General features: G+C 39.2%; 1 protein-coding gene across 1 annotated transcript; it reads left to right on the top strand.

Annotated features, from left to right (window-relative positions):
* Window positions 1-8,130: 8,130 nt before the first annotated feature.
* Window positions 8,131-10,074, top strand: LOC140182921 (uncharacterized). The gene is made up of 5 exons (XM_072230893.1): window positions 8,131-8,190; window positions 8,289-8,523; window positions 8,758-9,084; window positions 9,175-9,304; window positions 9,528-10,074. The coding sequence occupies exons 1-5, from the start codon at window positions 8,131-8,133 to the stop codon at window positions 10,072-10,074; spliced, it is 1,299 nt and encodes a 432-aa protein (XP_072086994.1).
* Window positions 10,075-13,210: the final 3,136 nt, after the last annotated feature.

The following is a 13,210-nucleotide window of genomic DNA, read 5'->3' as shown; positions in this document are numbered from 1 at the left end:
GTTTGTAACCAATTTGACCAAGGTGGTGCACACTTTAGCCCACCAATGCTTGAATACTCAAGGTACTTCCGTGACCACATGTGAAAAGTCAAAAGAAGAGCAAAGTATGAAGGTGAAATTGGAAAATTCGGTGGAGAAGGAGGAGTCAAATTTTGTATTGGAGCAACTAGAGGAAGCTATAATCATTGAAGAAAAGGAAGAAGTGGTTGAAGATTTAGGAGATATTGAAAGTCCAAGGGAATGTAGTCTCATGGAGCACTCTTCCAAGGAGCTTGATATTGAAGTTGAAGAAGGTGCGCAACCCCCAAGGCATATCATCGTTGGAGACTTGAAAGAAGTTTATCAAGAGATGGATTCAATCATGGATGAATTTCTCTCTACAACGGGATCCCCTCCCATTGGATATAGAGTTGAAATTATAGAAGAGTATGCACAACCTCACAAGGAAGATGAGAAGGGCATGGTGTATATTGAAATTGAAGAATATGAAGAGGTTGATCAAGAGATGACCTCGTTCATCAATGAATTTCTATCCAAAATTGAATCGCCTCTCATTAAACAAGATGAAGTTCTTGAAGATAACACCAAGCCACGTAACAAAGAGGATGAGGTTGAAAGTGAAGAAATTCGTCAAGAGGTGGAAATATACAAAGAAGAGCATAAGGAAGTAGACCTTGCATTGTCTAAGTGTGGGGAAGCCTCTCTCCCCAAATTACCATCCAACACAACTTTCAAGTGGGTAAAATTCTTATCCATAAGCTTCACTTTCTCGCTTGAATATGGTTTGATTGAAACGGATGGACAACTTAGAGCTCTTTGTGGAATTAAAAGCAAGAATGAGTTGTGTAGTGGTTGCAAGTTAGGAATTAGGCTCATTGAGGTCAAAGCTTCAAGGTATAGGGATGATGTTGGGACTAGAATTACTTTATATGGATCTAGGAGAAAGCATTGGTGGAGTAAAGAGAATTCTATGTGCCAATCACCTTTATGTCAACCGCTCATCCGACAGAACCATGAAACTCAACTAACGGATGGGTGCGAAAACAAGATATGGGATCCCGGTTCGCTATGTAAAGACCAACTATGGGGACTCATATCTTGGGTAGAACTTTGCCCAAGTTTGATGAATATGGTTGGAAATTCTGTCAACCAATTGAGAAGCAAGGATCCTTGGAGATTCAAGAATGAGTACAAACATAAGCCACCATGACAATAAGCATCTCAAGAATGTCCAACTTAAGGACTTAAACTAAAAGTGCTAGTGGGAGACACCCCACCATGGTAAACTCTTTCCATTCCCTTTTAAATTTGCCTAATAAGTGATCTGAGTTACCATTGTAGGTAGATGTTTCACATAATTTGTTTGTACAATTTAATTGTTAGCTTAGTCACATGCATGTTGTGTTTAGTAGTAGATGAATAATATCAAAAAATTGCATTTTTGTGAATTGTATGATGGTTGAGTGAATAAGAGTTGTGAACACTAAGGGGAGCACCCAGCAAGTTTTTCTTCCAAAAAAAAAAAAAAAAAAAAAGAGATAGAGATGAAGAAATGGGCATGGACGCGCGCGCGCAACGTGCGCGTACGCGTCCTGACGCGCATGCACCACAAGCCACATTCCAGAGAGTTGGGCCTCTCCTGGGCCAGCGTTGTGCCTCCAGCCCAACTCATTCCACGCTGACGCGCGCTACGTGCGTACGCGCACATACAGCTATGGGGAACTACACGCGTGCGCGCACTTGCCGCGTCCGCGTCGATTCGCTGATGCAACTTCTGGGCCAATATCCAGAGAGTTGCGCTAAATCTGGGCCAACTTTAAGCCCCCAGCTCAACCCACCTCGCGCGGACGCGCACAGGCCGCGTGCGCGCATATATGCCAAAAGCAGGAAAAGACGCGGGCGCACGCATCGCGCTTGCGCGTCCTACGATAAACTGTCAATGCACGCGGACGCGTACTTGCCGCGTGCGCGCAGATCTAGTAGCGCGACTCCCAGGCCAGTCTCCAGAGAGTTAGGCCTGGGTTGGGCCAACTCTAAGCCCCTAGCCCAACTCCATGCACGCGTGCGCGCACGTTACGCGCACGCGCCCTTCCCTATTTCACTCACCCTCGCCTAAGCGCATTGTACGCGCGCGCGTAGGATCCACGATTCTCTCAATCGACGCGGACGCGCACCGATTCAAAAATAGGGATAACCCTAGCTCGCGAAGCCACTGCGCAGTCGCGCAAACACCCCCCTCCAACGTTCCAGTTCTTCTCCCCCATCCTTCACCTTCCTCCCCACACCTCCGGCGAGCGCTCCGTCACCCCCACCGCCGCCATCACTGCTCGCCTTCCCCTCCTTCTTCCCCCCCTCTTCTCCACCACCACCCGTTCTCCCTCTCTTTCTCACTCCTCTCTCCCTCCTCTCGGCCAACCTCCCACCGCGCCACCATCCTCGACGCCGCGCCGTCTTTGCCGCCGGCGACTCGCCTTCCCTCATCACTCCATCTCTCTCTCACCCGTCCATTAGGCTCAGTCTCGCACGCCTCCGAACGCCACCGGCGACTCTCCTTCACCGCCCTGCCGCTGCCGCCACCACCCACGGCGGCCAGCCTCACTGATTCTGCTGCTTCCATTCTGACCCCAATCCCCTTTCTCATTTTTTATTATTCGGCCCAGCTCCCAGGTTCCTGCTCCATTTCTGCTATCTCTGTTTCTATTTTCCCTTTTTCATTTTTTTTGTTAATTCCTAGAATTGCATGATTAGTTAGCATTGGAATGTTGTATGTTAGGATTAGTTAGAAATACTTGCGGTTAGGTAGCTAGGACTGGATAGAGGATTCTAGGCCTGCTAAGTGCTCCGTATGTGCTTACTTGCTGTTTGTCTGTTTGTATGTTGTATGCTGGTTTTGGACTGCTTTTTATGCACTTCTTGTTGCCTGAATGCTGTACCACTGCTGCTGTGCTTAATTGATGCTGCTTTCTTACTGTTTGTGCTATTCTGCTATCCGGGAACGTCCAATTTTCAGCCGGAATGCTGCCCGACTTTCAAGGAAATTAGTTTCATTTTGATTTTTATTTCAGTTTTGGGCAAATTTCTGTTCCCTTTTGACTTCCCGGATTTGCACAATCATCGTGCACATGAACCGCAATTTCTCGTTCAATTGAGCCTAGATATCATCATATCACTAATCCACTTTTCTAACCCACTAATTTCTTTCACCATTTTACTTACACTCACTTTTAACCCTCTTTAACAATTCTTTCATGACTATGATGATATTAGTGCCTTTTGCATATGAGGTGTTACCTTTAATGAGGATTACGGTTTTGGTTCAGTCACTTATGCTTACTTGTTCACTTTTACATATTCAGTGCAACATCATGATTGCTCTTTGATAATGATATCCTGAACATGTCTTCTTTGTTACATGCTAAATGTTTTATATATTCTATCATATTCTTTTCAGGATGTCGGATAAAGGCAAGGCCATAGCCACCGCCTCCAAGAAGAGAAAACACTCTACCCCCTCCATTCCTTCCATCTACAAGAACTATGCTAGGAATCCTTTGCAGGACGAGGATAAAGAGAATCAGCAGTTACCTTCTACCAATCCTGGGAAATTCCCCAATCTCTACTGTGAGCTTCGGTTCTCTAGATATCGAACCACGAAGCTGAATATTGAGAAGAAGTTGCTCCTACCTAATGATGTGAGACGGCGCATTAACGGTCGGATCCTCGAGTTAGGTATTGATTTTGTTGACCGGGACTTGGGTGACATCAATATATCTTGGGTGAAGGAATTCTACTGCAACTTCTTCCGTCCGACCTTGGATTCAGTTCAGGTGAGGGGTAGAGAGATTCTGCTCACCGAGGCCGCCATTGGAGAGGCACTACATTGCCGGCACATTCCACATGACCAGTGTGCCCATCATCAGGCTGAGATAGCCATCCACACCATGACTTTTGATTATGAGGCGCTTCGGCGCGTGATTGGGATACCGGAGGCTTCTTGGGTTATGGATGCGGGCAACACCAAGCCAAAGGGGATGTTGTTCAATCATTTGACTAGGGAGGCCAAGACTTGGCAGATGATCTTCGCCCACTACGTCCTGCCTACCACCCACTTTTCTGAGGTCCCCATGGAGATGCTTCTGCTGATCGGGTGTGTTATGGAAGGGAAGGATGTCTCCTTCCCTAGACTTATCCGACAGTGCATGTGGCGGGCGCATATTCGTGGCCTACTCCCGTTTCCTACCTTGGTCACGAGTATGGCAGCCCTGGCCGATGTCCCGTGGTCAGATGATGATGTGCGACCACCACCAGCTGATGCCGATGACAGGGAGATTACTATCCCCTGGGGTGTTTGGGTGCACGAGAAGCCACCTGCTAGCCGCCGCTCTCGGGCTCGGGCTGCCATAGGGACACCTTCACCACCAGCCCCTGCAGCTGGCCCATCCTCTTCTACCGCCGCAGCTCCTCCACCATCTACAGACCCTCCAGCAGCACCTGAGCCTACCTATCTCCTGGTCCAGCGTCTCTTCCGGTTCTTGGAGCGGGAGCGACGCCATGTCAGACGCCGATTGGATCGGATGGACCAGGCCCTTATCTCTCTGGGCGCTGAGCTACCTCCGCTTCCAGATTCTCCGGCCTCCGATGAGCAGGATCATCAGGAGGAGGACGCGGAGGCACCAGCTCAGCAGGATACCCCTGACACTACGGAGCCAGCACACATGGAGGCACCACCTCAGACACAGGAGACTCAGCCGGTCCCACAGCCATAGTCAGAGCCAGAGCCTATCGTTGTACCTCCCACTGATCCTCCGGTTTAGCATCAAGGACGATGCTTAATTTTAAGTGTGGGGAGGGCACCGGTAGCATTATTTGGGAACCGGTGAACTCTTTTTCGGCCTAGTTATCTCATCTTGCACATTTTTGTATATATTTTGATGCATTTCTAGTTGCTTTGGATACTTTTATTGCTTATTTTGGATTTTAGATATTTTGATGCTTCTGGATATTTTTAGATATTTTGGATGATAGATTCCATATTTTAGTTTGATTTTCCTTTATACATTTTTGCATATCTCCTTTTGTATATTCCCCTTTTTAGTTTGTGGTTGTGATTAGAAATCATGTTTTAAGTGAAACTTAGTCACCCTTTTGCATAAGAAATTGGTTTTGGGTGAAAAAGAAAAGGGTAAACTAAAAAAAAAAAAAAAAATTTTTGAATTTTTCAATCACAACAATGCTTAGTCAAACATTGAGGTTTTTCAAGAAAGTTTAAATATAGGGCATTAACCCAATTGATTGAAAGAAAATTTTTTTTGAAACTTGCTTGAATTTCATACCTTGTGAAGCATGTATTGAATTGAGAACACAAGCTTGTGAGACTTGAGCCTATTGATGTGGTTACATTTTATAACCACTTATTTTCCATTCTTGTGTGAAATTGTTCTCTTTCCATGATTGTGATCCTTAATTTGCTTGATTCTATATATCCGTTTATTTCTTGTGTTTGTGCATTTATATGATTGAGGCCATTATTTCATTTGCCACTTACCCAAATAGCCAACCTTTTACTCTCCATTGTTAGCCAATTTTGAGCCTATGCTTAACCAACTCATCCTTATTTTAGCTCATTACAAGCCCAAGGCGGAAAACCAATGAAAAGTCCTTGTTTGGATCTTTGATTAGCCTAGGCTAGTGAGAGTGTGTATTATTCAAGTTGGTGAGGCTTGGGAACATTGGATGGGATAAAAAGGGGCAATACACTTTTATGTTTAGGAATTGGGCACATACTCATGTATTAATCAAATGTAGAGACCTTATGCACTGATGTTCTTGTATTTAGCTTGAAAAAAAAAATAATAATAATGATGAAAAGAAAAAAATAAAATGAAAGAAAAAAAAAAGAAGAAAAAAAAAAGAAAAATAAAAGGGGACAAAATGCCCCAAAGTGAAGTCAATAAAAAGGAATCAATGCATAAGTGTTGTGAAATGAAAAAAAAATGCATGAGTATGCAAGAAAAAGTGAAGAATGGGTAATTAGAATAGCTCGCATTTGTATAGGTCATTAATTAGGTTAGGTGGGAAAGTCTATGCTAATCAAAGACTCAAATCCTACCCCACTTGACCATAAATGATCCTACCTTGACCCTAACCCCATTACAACCTAATTGAAAGACCTCATGATGAATGTATGCATGCATTGAATAAATGTTGATTGTTAGAAGAAAATCAAATCTTGGAAAACATGATTAGAAGAGAATTGAGTGAATTAACCCTTAAACACTTGAGTGAATAGAGCGGATACACATCCGGTGAGGGTTCAAAAGTTCAACCACATGTCTTCACCCACATTATCTATATCCTTGCAAGTTTGAACTCTTTTTAACAATTCAATACAATTGTGGTTTGGACTTGGTCCTTATTACTTAGCTCTTGTGCTTACACATGCTCTCTTGGGAATTGATTTGTTTGAACTAAGCATTTCCAATTGCTTTAGATAGTTGCATTTAGATATGACTCATATAGTTTAGTTGCATTCAATAAATGCCATACCCCTTAGCTCCTTCTTATTTTAGCATGAGGACATGCTAAGGCTTAAGTGTGGGGAGGTTGACAAACCCCAATTTGACGGTTTGTTTTGCCTTGAATTTAGAACATTTTGATAACCTTTTGTCACATTTAGCCTAAGAATTAGCATGGTTTTGTTATCTCTTCCATGATTGTGCTTAAGTGTAAAAACATGCTTTTAAGCCTTATCTTGGTGAATTCTAGTTTCTGTTTGATTCCATACGATGCCTTGATGTGTTTGCTAGTAACCTCAGGTTGAAACTAGGCATGGATCAAAGGAAGCAAGGAAGGAAGCATACAAGTGGAGAGAAGCATAAAAAAGTCAAAGAAGCAAAGTCAGCCATGCACGCGCACGCGCACAAGGCGCTCGCGCGCACATTGCAGAATCGACCAGGGACGCGCACGCGTACCATGCGCGCACGCGCCGATGATGGCACATGACCTCATTAATGCAACACGTGCCTGGCGATTTGAGAGGTTTTCTGAACCCAATTTTGGCGCCAAATTGCTAAGGGAAAGGAATAAAAGGATGAAGGATTAAGGAGAAGGGGGAGGATCATCATTGATCACTTTAGAAGTTAGTTACCAATTAGTTTAGTTTATCTTTGTAATTAGTTTCTAGAGAGAGAAGCTCTCTCTTCTCTCTAGGATTAGGATTAGGTTTAGGTTAATCCCCCTTCTTAGATCTAGGTTTAACTCATGCTTTGATTCACTATTCAGTTACCAATTCTTAATCTTCTCCTCTTCCTCTTTCTAGATGTGTGCTTTAATAATTGTAATTCTTCATTTTGTTTTGGATATGTTGTTGTTCCTTGGTTTTCTTTCAATAATGCAATTTGAGGTAATTCATGATAATTGTGATTTCCTTGATTGTTGTTGTTAATTCCTTTCAATAATTGTTGTTAGATTTCATTCTTGTTGTTGATTTACTATGTTTTTCTTTTGTGCCTTCCAAGTGTTTGATGAAATGCTTGGTTGGATTTTAGTATAGATTTTGTTCCTCTTGGCTTAGGTAGAGTAATTAGTGACACTTGAGTTATCTAATTCCCTTGTTGATTGATAATTGGATAGATTGCTAATTGATTTGAAAACCTCTAAAGCTAGTCATCCCTTTAGGAGTTGATTAGGACTTGAGAAATCAAATCGATTCATCCACTTGACTTTCCTTTAATTAGTGAGGGTTAACTAAGTGGTAGCAATGAACAAGTCTCATCACAATTGAAAAGGATAACTAGGATAGGACTTCTAATTTTCATACCTTGCCAAGAGCCTTTTATAGTTGTTAGTTTATTTTCATTGCCATTTACTTTTCATGCTTCTTATCCGAAACCCCAAAATAACTCATAACCGATAACAAGACACTTCATTGTAAGTCCTAGGGAGAACGACCCGAGGTTTAAATACTTCAGTTTATAAATTTTAGGGGTTTGTACTTGTGACAAACAACTTTTTGTATGAAAGGATTAGTGATTGGTTTAGAAACTATACTTTACAACGAGATTTCATTAGTGAAATTCTAAACCGTTAAAAATCCAATCGTCAATGACTGCATAACAGCTACTCTATACAATGCTGGTGATCCGTCAGAAGCCACACAAGTTGTTGACGAAATTAGGAATTACTACGATTGTAGGTACATTTCGGCATATGAGGCAGTCTGGCGTCTATTTGGATACGAAATCCAAGAGAAAAAATTATTTGTGATTAGACTTCTATTCCATTTGAAGGATGAGCAACCTGTGGTTTATGGTGAAACTTCTAATGTGAATGATATCGTTGAAAGAGCAATATCTCATAAGTCCATATTTTTGGGATGGATGGCGGCGAACATGTCATATCCCTATGCTCGAAGTCTGACTTATGCTGAGTTTCCAACCAAGTTTGTTTGGAAGGACGATTCTTCAAAGTGGTTTTCTCGAAAGAAAGGCTTTGCAATTGGAAGGTTGACTCATGTACCTGTAGGTAATGACGAGTTTATATTCAATTTTGATCTTACTTATTTAATGATTTATCTACACTAGAAAATAAATGCTCAAATAACTTTCAACAGTTATAATCTGTAGATTATACAATTTTTTTTCTATATTTTTTAGAAAAATTATTCTTATGCGGATGTATAGCTACATAATAATTAAAATAGCGTAGCTTAATCCATTTAACAACTTAAAAGTGGGATTTTAACCATGTTTTTTGCAGCAAATACTGAAGAATATTACCAACAACTTCTCTTGAATACTCAAAGAGGATGTATGAGTTTTCGAGATATAAGAACAGTAGGAAGAATAATTTATGCTATGTATAGAGATGCATGCTTCGTCCTTGGACTCTTGCAAGATGACAAAAAATTCATTGATGCAGTTAAGGAAGCAAGCTCATGGGCCTCAGGATCATATGTTAGGAGGTTATTTGTCATTATATTAACATCCAACAATATCTCAAGACCAAAACATGTCTGGGATAGATGTTGGCATGAACTCTCAGATGATATTTTGTATCGACAGAGAGCTGTGATGAACATGAGGGGTGAGTTTTTATTAATTACAATGATAAAAGTTCTTCCTTATTGATCATGTTTAGTTTGATTGAATTTTTACAGTATCGTATAATATGCAGAGTTAACAATGTCAGATGATGAGATTAAGCAGTTGTGCTTAATGGATATAGACAAGATCTTACATTCCTACGGTGAAACCTTGAAAGACTATCCTCCTATGCCTTTAGCAACTGAAGTTGATAGTTCTTTGTTAACCGAAAGGGTTATTAGGGAAGAGCTAAACTTTAACAGGGATGATTTAAAAAAAATGCCTCAGACATGTTACCCATTGCAACACCTGAGCAAAGACATGCATTCGATAAAATTGTTACACTTGTGTATTGTGATGAAGGGGGTTTTTTCTTTGTGTATGGTCATGTGGGTACTGGAAAAACATTTCTCTGGAACCTTATATCTGCTGAGATTCTCTCAGGGGTGATATAGTGTTAAACGTTGCTTCGAGTGGTATTGCATCTTTACTTCTTCCCAATGGAAGAACGGCACACTCAAGGTTCAAAATACTACTGAATATAACTGAGGATTCTGTATGTAACATCAAACCTGGTTCCCCTCAAGCAATGTTGCTGTTGAAAGCCAAACTTATAATTTGGAATGAGGCTCCAATGGTTAGTAGGCACTGCTATGAAGCGCTTGATAAATACTTGGGTGATATCATGAGGTGTTCTCCAACATATAGCAAAGATTTTTCCTTTGGAGGAAAAATGGTTGTACTAGGTGAAGACTTTAGACAAATTCTTCCTGTCATTCCACGAGGATCGAGACAAGATATCGTTCATTTAACCTTGAATTCATCTTACCTTTGGAAGTTTTGTCAGGTGCTCAAACTAACAAAAAACATGAGACTCTCTATAGGGACGACTACTTCAGATCAAGATGAGACAGAACAATTTGGTGAGTGGTTATTGAAAGTTGGTGATGGTCTAATAGGTGACAATATGGATGGTGAATCTGAGATATGACTTAGGAGATATTGTTATTCCTTCTTCGGACCAGGCATTTGATGAGTTGGTTCATTTTTCTTATCCAAATATTTTGGAAAACATGTCCTTAAAGGATTTTTTCAAAGTAAGAACTATACTGGCTCCCACATAAGACATCGTTGAAGAGGTCAATAACCATCTGATGGCTATCATTCCTGGAGGAGAAAAATTATATCTTAGTTCGGATTCCATTTGTATGGATGAAGGGAATATAGAGAGTCAACTAGATCTCTATGGTCTTGAATTACTGAATAGCATAAATTGCTCTGGTTTGCCTCCACATAAATTAATACTCAAGGTTCGTGTTCCAGTGATGTTACTGAGGAATATTGACCAATCTAGTGGTCTTTGTAATGGTACAAGGCTACAAGTTAGGAAGCTTGAAAATCATGTCATAGAATGTAAAGTCTTAACGGGTAACAATGTTGGTCATATTGCTTTGATTCCAAGAATGAATATGGTACCAACAAATGAAACCGTCCCAGTTAGATTCCAACGAAGACAGTTTTCCATAATAGTATTGTTTGTCATGATAATTAATAAGTCTCAGGCACAAACTTTATCTCATGTTGGATTGTACTTGCCCAAACCAATTTTTACACATGACCAACTATATGTGGCACTTTCAAGAGTTAAGAGTAAGAGAGATTTAAAAGTTTTACTTATGAATCACGTAGGAATGTCTGCAAATTCAATCATCAATGTTATTTATAGAGAAGTCTTTGAAAAAATAGTATTCTAATGTAAATATTTTAATTTTATTTTAAATTCTGTATCAGTGTATAATTATTTTACCTTAAAAAATATAAAATAATTATTACTCACTTTTTTTAAGTTAAACTTTGTTTTTGATAATAATTTTATAAATTTCTTAAAATAATAATTATTTTGTACTTTTGTTTTAAATATCGAAGCATATAATTTTTTCGTGCTGAGCACGGGGTCATACACTAGTTTTAGATATAAAATCAGTAAGGAGAAAGAGAGAATTTTTTAATTTTAGAGAAAAATATTTAATTTCGATTGCAAAAAAAATGACGTGTGATATATTTTAATTATAAAATTAATAATATATAATAAATTTTAATATATAACTACTATAATTGAAAAAGAACTTGAAAACAATACAAAGACCTTTACAGCTTGCTCAACTAACTAATTCAGTATTATAATAAACAAGTCACGTTTGGTTGAGTTCCTCGTACATGATTAAACCACTAAAAATTTTGTAACAAATAGTATCATATCTGAAAACATAAAATTTATTATTGGAATACGTACTACTCTGAGTTTAAAGTATGTAGTGTTCCAATAAATTTTATTTTTCCGCTTTTAATTATTTGTTTTACTCCATAAAGATTACTAGGTTTATAGTAATAGTTATTTTACTCACAAATCATTCTCAACTCTCTCATTGTGATCCATGTCAACAAAAGAGAAGTAATTAAATATCAATAATAATTCTAATGTTAGTGCAAATTTGAGATAAGCCTCAAAGTGGTCCATTAAGTTGCACTCGAGTCTCATAGTAGTCCTTGAACTTAATAGTTACTCATATTCGTCTCTGAAGTTGCACTCCGGGACTCAGATTCGTTCTTCTGACATATTCCGTCCACCTGGCACTACCGAAAAACTGATCTAGACTCTTTCGTGACACGCTGACTAGGTAACGGCTAGCTGACGTGGATTAGTAAACTTTGTAGTGCAATTTGGTCCCTAAATCAAAATTAAAAATTTTAATCCTCAAATTTAATTATTATTCTCTTTTCTATAGTAGTAACCCCTCTCTTTTCTTTTCTTCTCTTCTCTTCTCCATATGGATATTGATAAACCCCTATTTTGTGATTCATCTTGTGCTCAAATAAGTGTTTTTATCAATTCTTCACCCACTTATTCATAAGATTTGCATGGTTTTATAATTCCTTTCTTATTTTATGATATATGTGAAAACATGTTTTCTATGCTTTAAAAATATTAAATTTAATTATCCTTTATTACCATTCGATGACGTGATCTGTGTGTTAAGTAATTTCAAGCTTTATAGGGCAGGAATGGCTCAGAGGACAGAAAGAAAACATACAAAAATGGAAGGAAAGCACAAAAATAGAGTTTTGAAGAAAAGGCAGCGACGCGCACGCGTGAACGACACGGACGCATGCTTGGCGCAGAACACAAACGACGCGGACGCGTGACTGACGCGTACGCGTGACAAGGAAAAACTCCAAATGACGTGAACGCGTGACGGACGCCACGTGCAGTAAATTGCAGAAGTTACCCCAGCAATTTCTGGACCCTTTTTCGGCCCAAATCTAAGTCCAAAAACACAGAATATAAGCTAGAGAATGGGAGAATCAACAAGGACGATGGATACAACATTCATAATGGAGAATTTTAGGTTTTAGATGTAGTTTTAGAGAGAGAGAGGTTCTCTCCTCTCTCTTAGGTTTTAGAATTAGGATTTCTTTTTCTTTATGGTTATTACTCCATTCCAGGTTCAATATTTACCTTAATTTTATGTTCTCTTCTACTTTTAGTTACTCTAATGCTTTTACTTGTTAATTACTTATGTTGCCAAATTGGCTTATGAATCTTTTCATGTTAGATTTGAATATAATTTGAGGTATTTCAGATTTATGATTGTTTTATTCTATTTTATGATGCTTTCAATTTAATTTAGATTTTCCCTTTTTGGCTTTGGTTAAGTAATTGGTAACACTTGAGTTATCAAACTCAGCAGTTGATTGAAAATTGGAATTCTCACTGATTGATTTGGATCGCTCTAAAGCTAGTCTTTCCACAGGAGTTGAGTAGGACTTGAGGATCAAATTGATTGGTCCACTTGACTTTCCTTTATTTAGTAAGGGTTAACTAAGTGGGAGCGATAAACAATTTTCATCACACCTGATAAGGATAACTAGGATGGGATTTCTGGTTCTCATATCTTGCCAAGAGTTTTCTTTATAATTATTAATTTATTTTTCTTGCCATTTAAATTCCATGTTCCCTATTTAAAAAAAACCAAAAATATACATTTTTCCATAACCAATAATAAATCATACCTCCCTGCAATTCCTTGAGAAGACGACCCGAGGTTTAAATACTTCGGTTATAAATT

Source organism: Arachis hypogaea, chromosome 20, assembly GCF_003086295.3.
Source record: "Arachis hypogaea cultivar Tifrunner chromosome 20, arahy.Tifrunner.gnm2.J5K5, whole genome shotgun sequence".
Taxonomy (NCBI): Eukaryota; Viridiplantae; Streptophyta; class Magnoliopsida; order Fabales; family Fabaceae; genus Arachis; species Arachis hypogaea.
Note: the sequence above shows the minus strand (reverse complement) of the source record. Positions and strands in the feature narration are given on the sequence as shown.

What these genes read in the sequence shown, in the direction of transcription:
- LOC140182921 (XM_072230893.1), top strand. Translation starts at nt 8,131, where the DNA reads ATGCTGGTGATCCGTCAGAAGCCACACAAGTTGTTGACGAAATTAGGA. An exon ending in AGCTGTGATGAACATGAGGG is followed by an intron (nt 9,085 to 9,174) that starts GTGAGTTTTTAT and finishes TATAATATGCAG; the next exon opens with AGTTAACAATGTCAGATGAT. An exon ending in ACTGAAGTTGATAGTTCTTT is followed by an intron (nt 9,305 to 9,527) that starts GTTAACCGAAAG and finishes AGATTCTCTCAG; the next exon opens with GGGTGATATAGTGTTAAACG.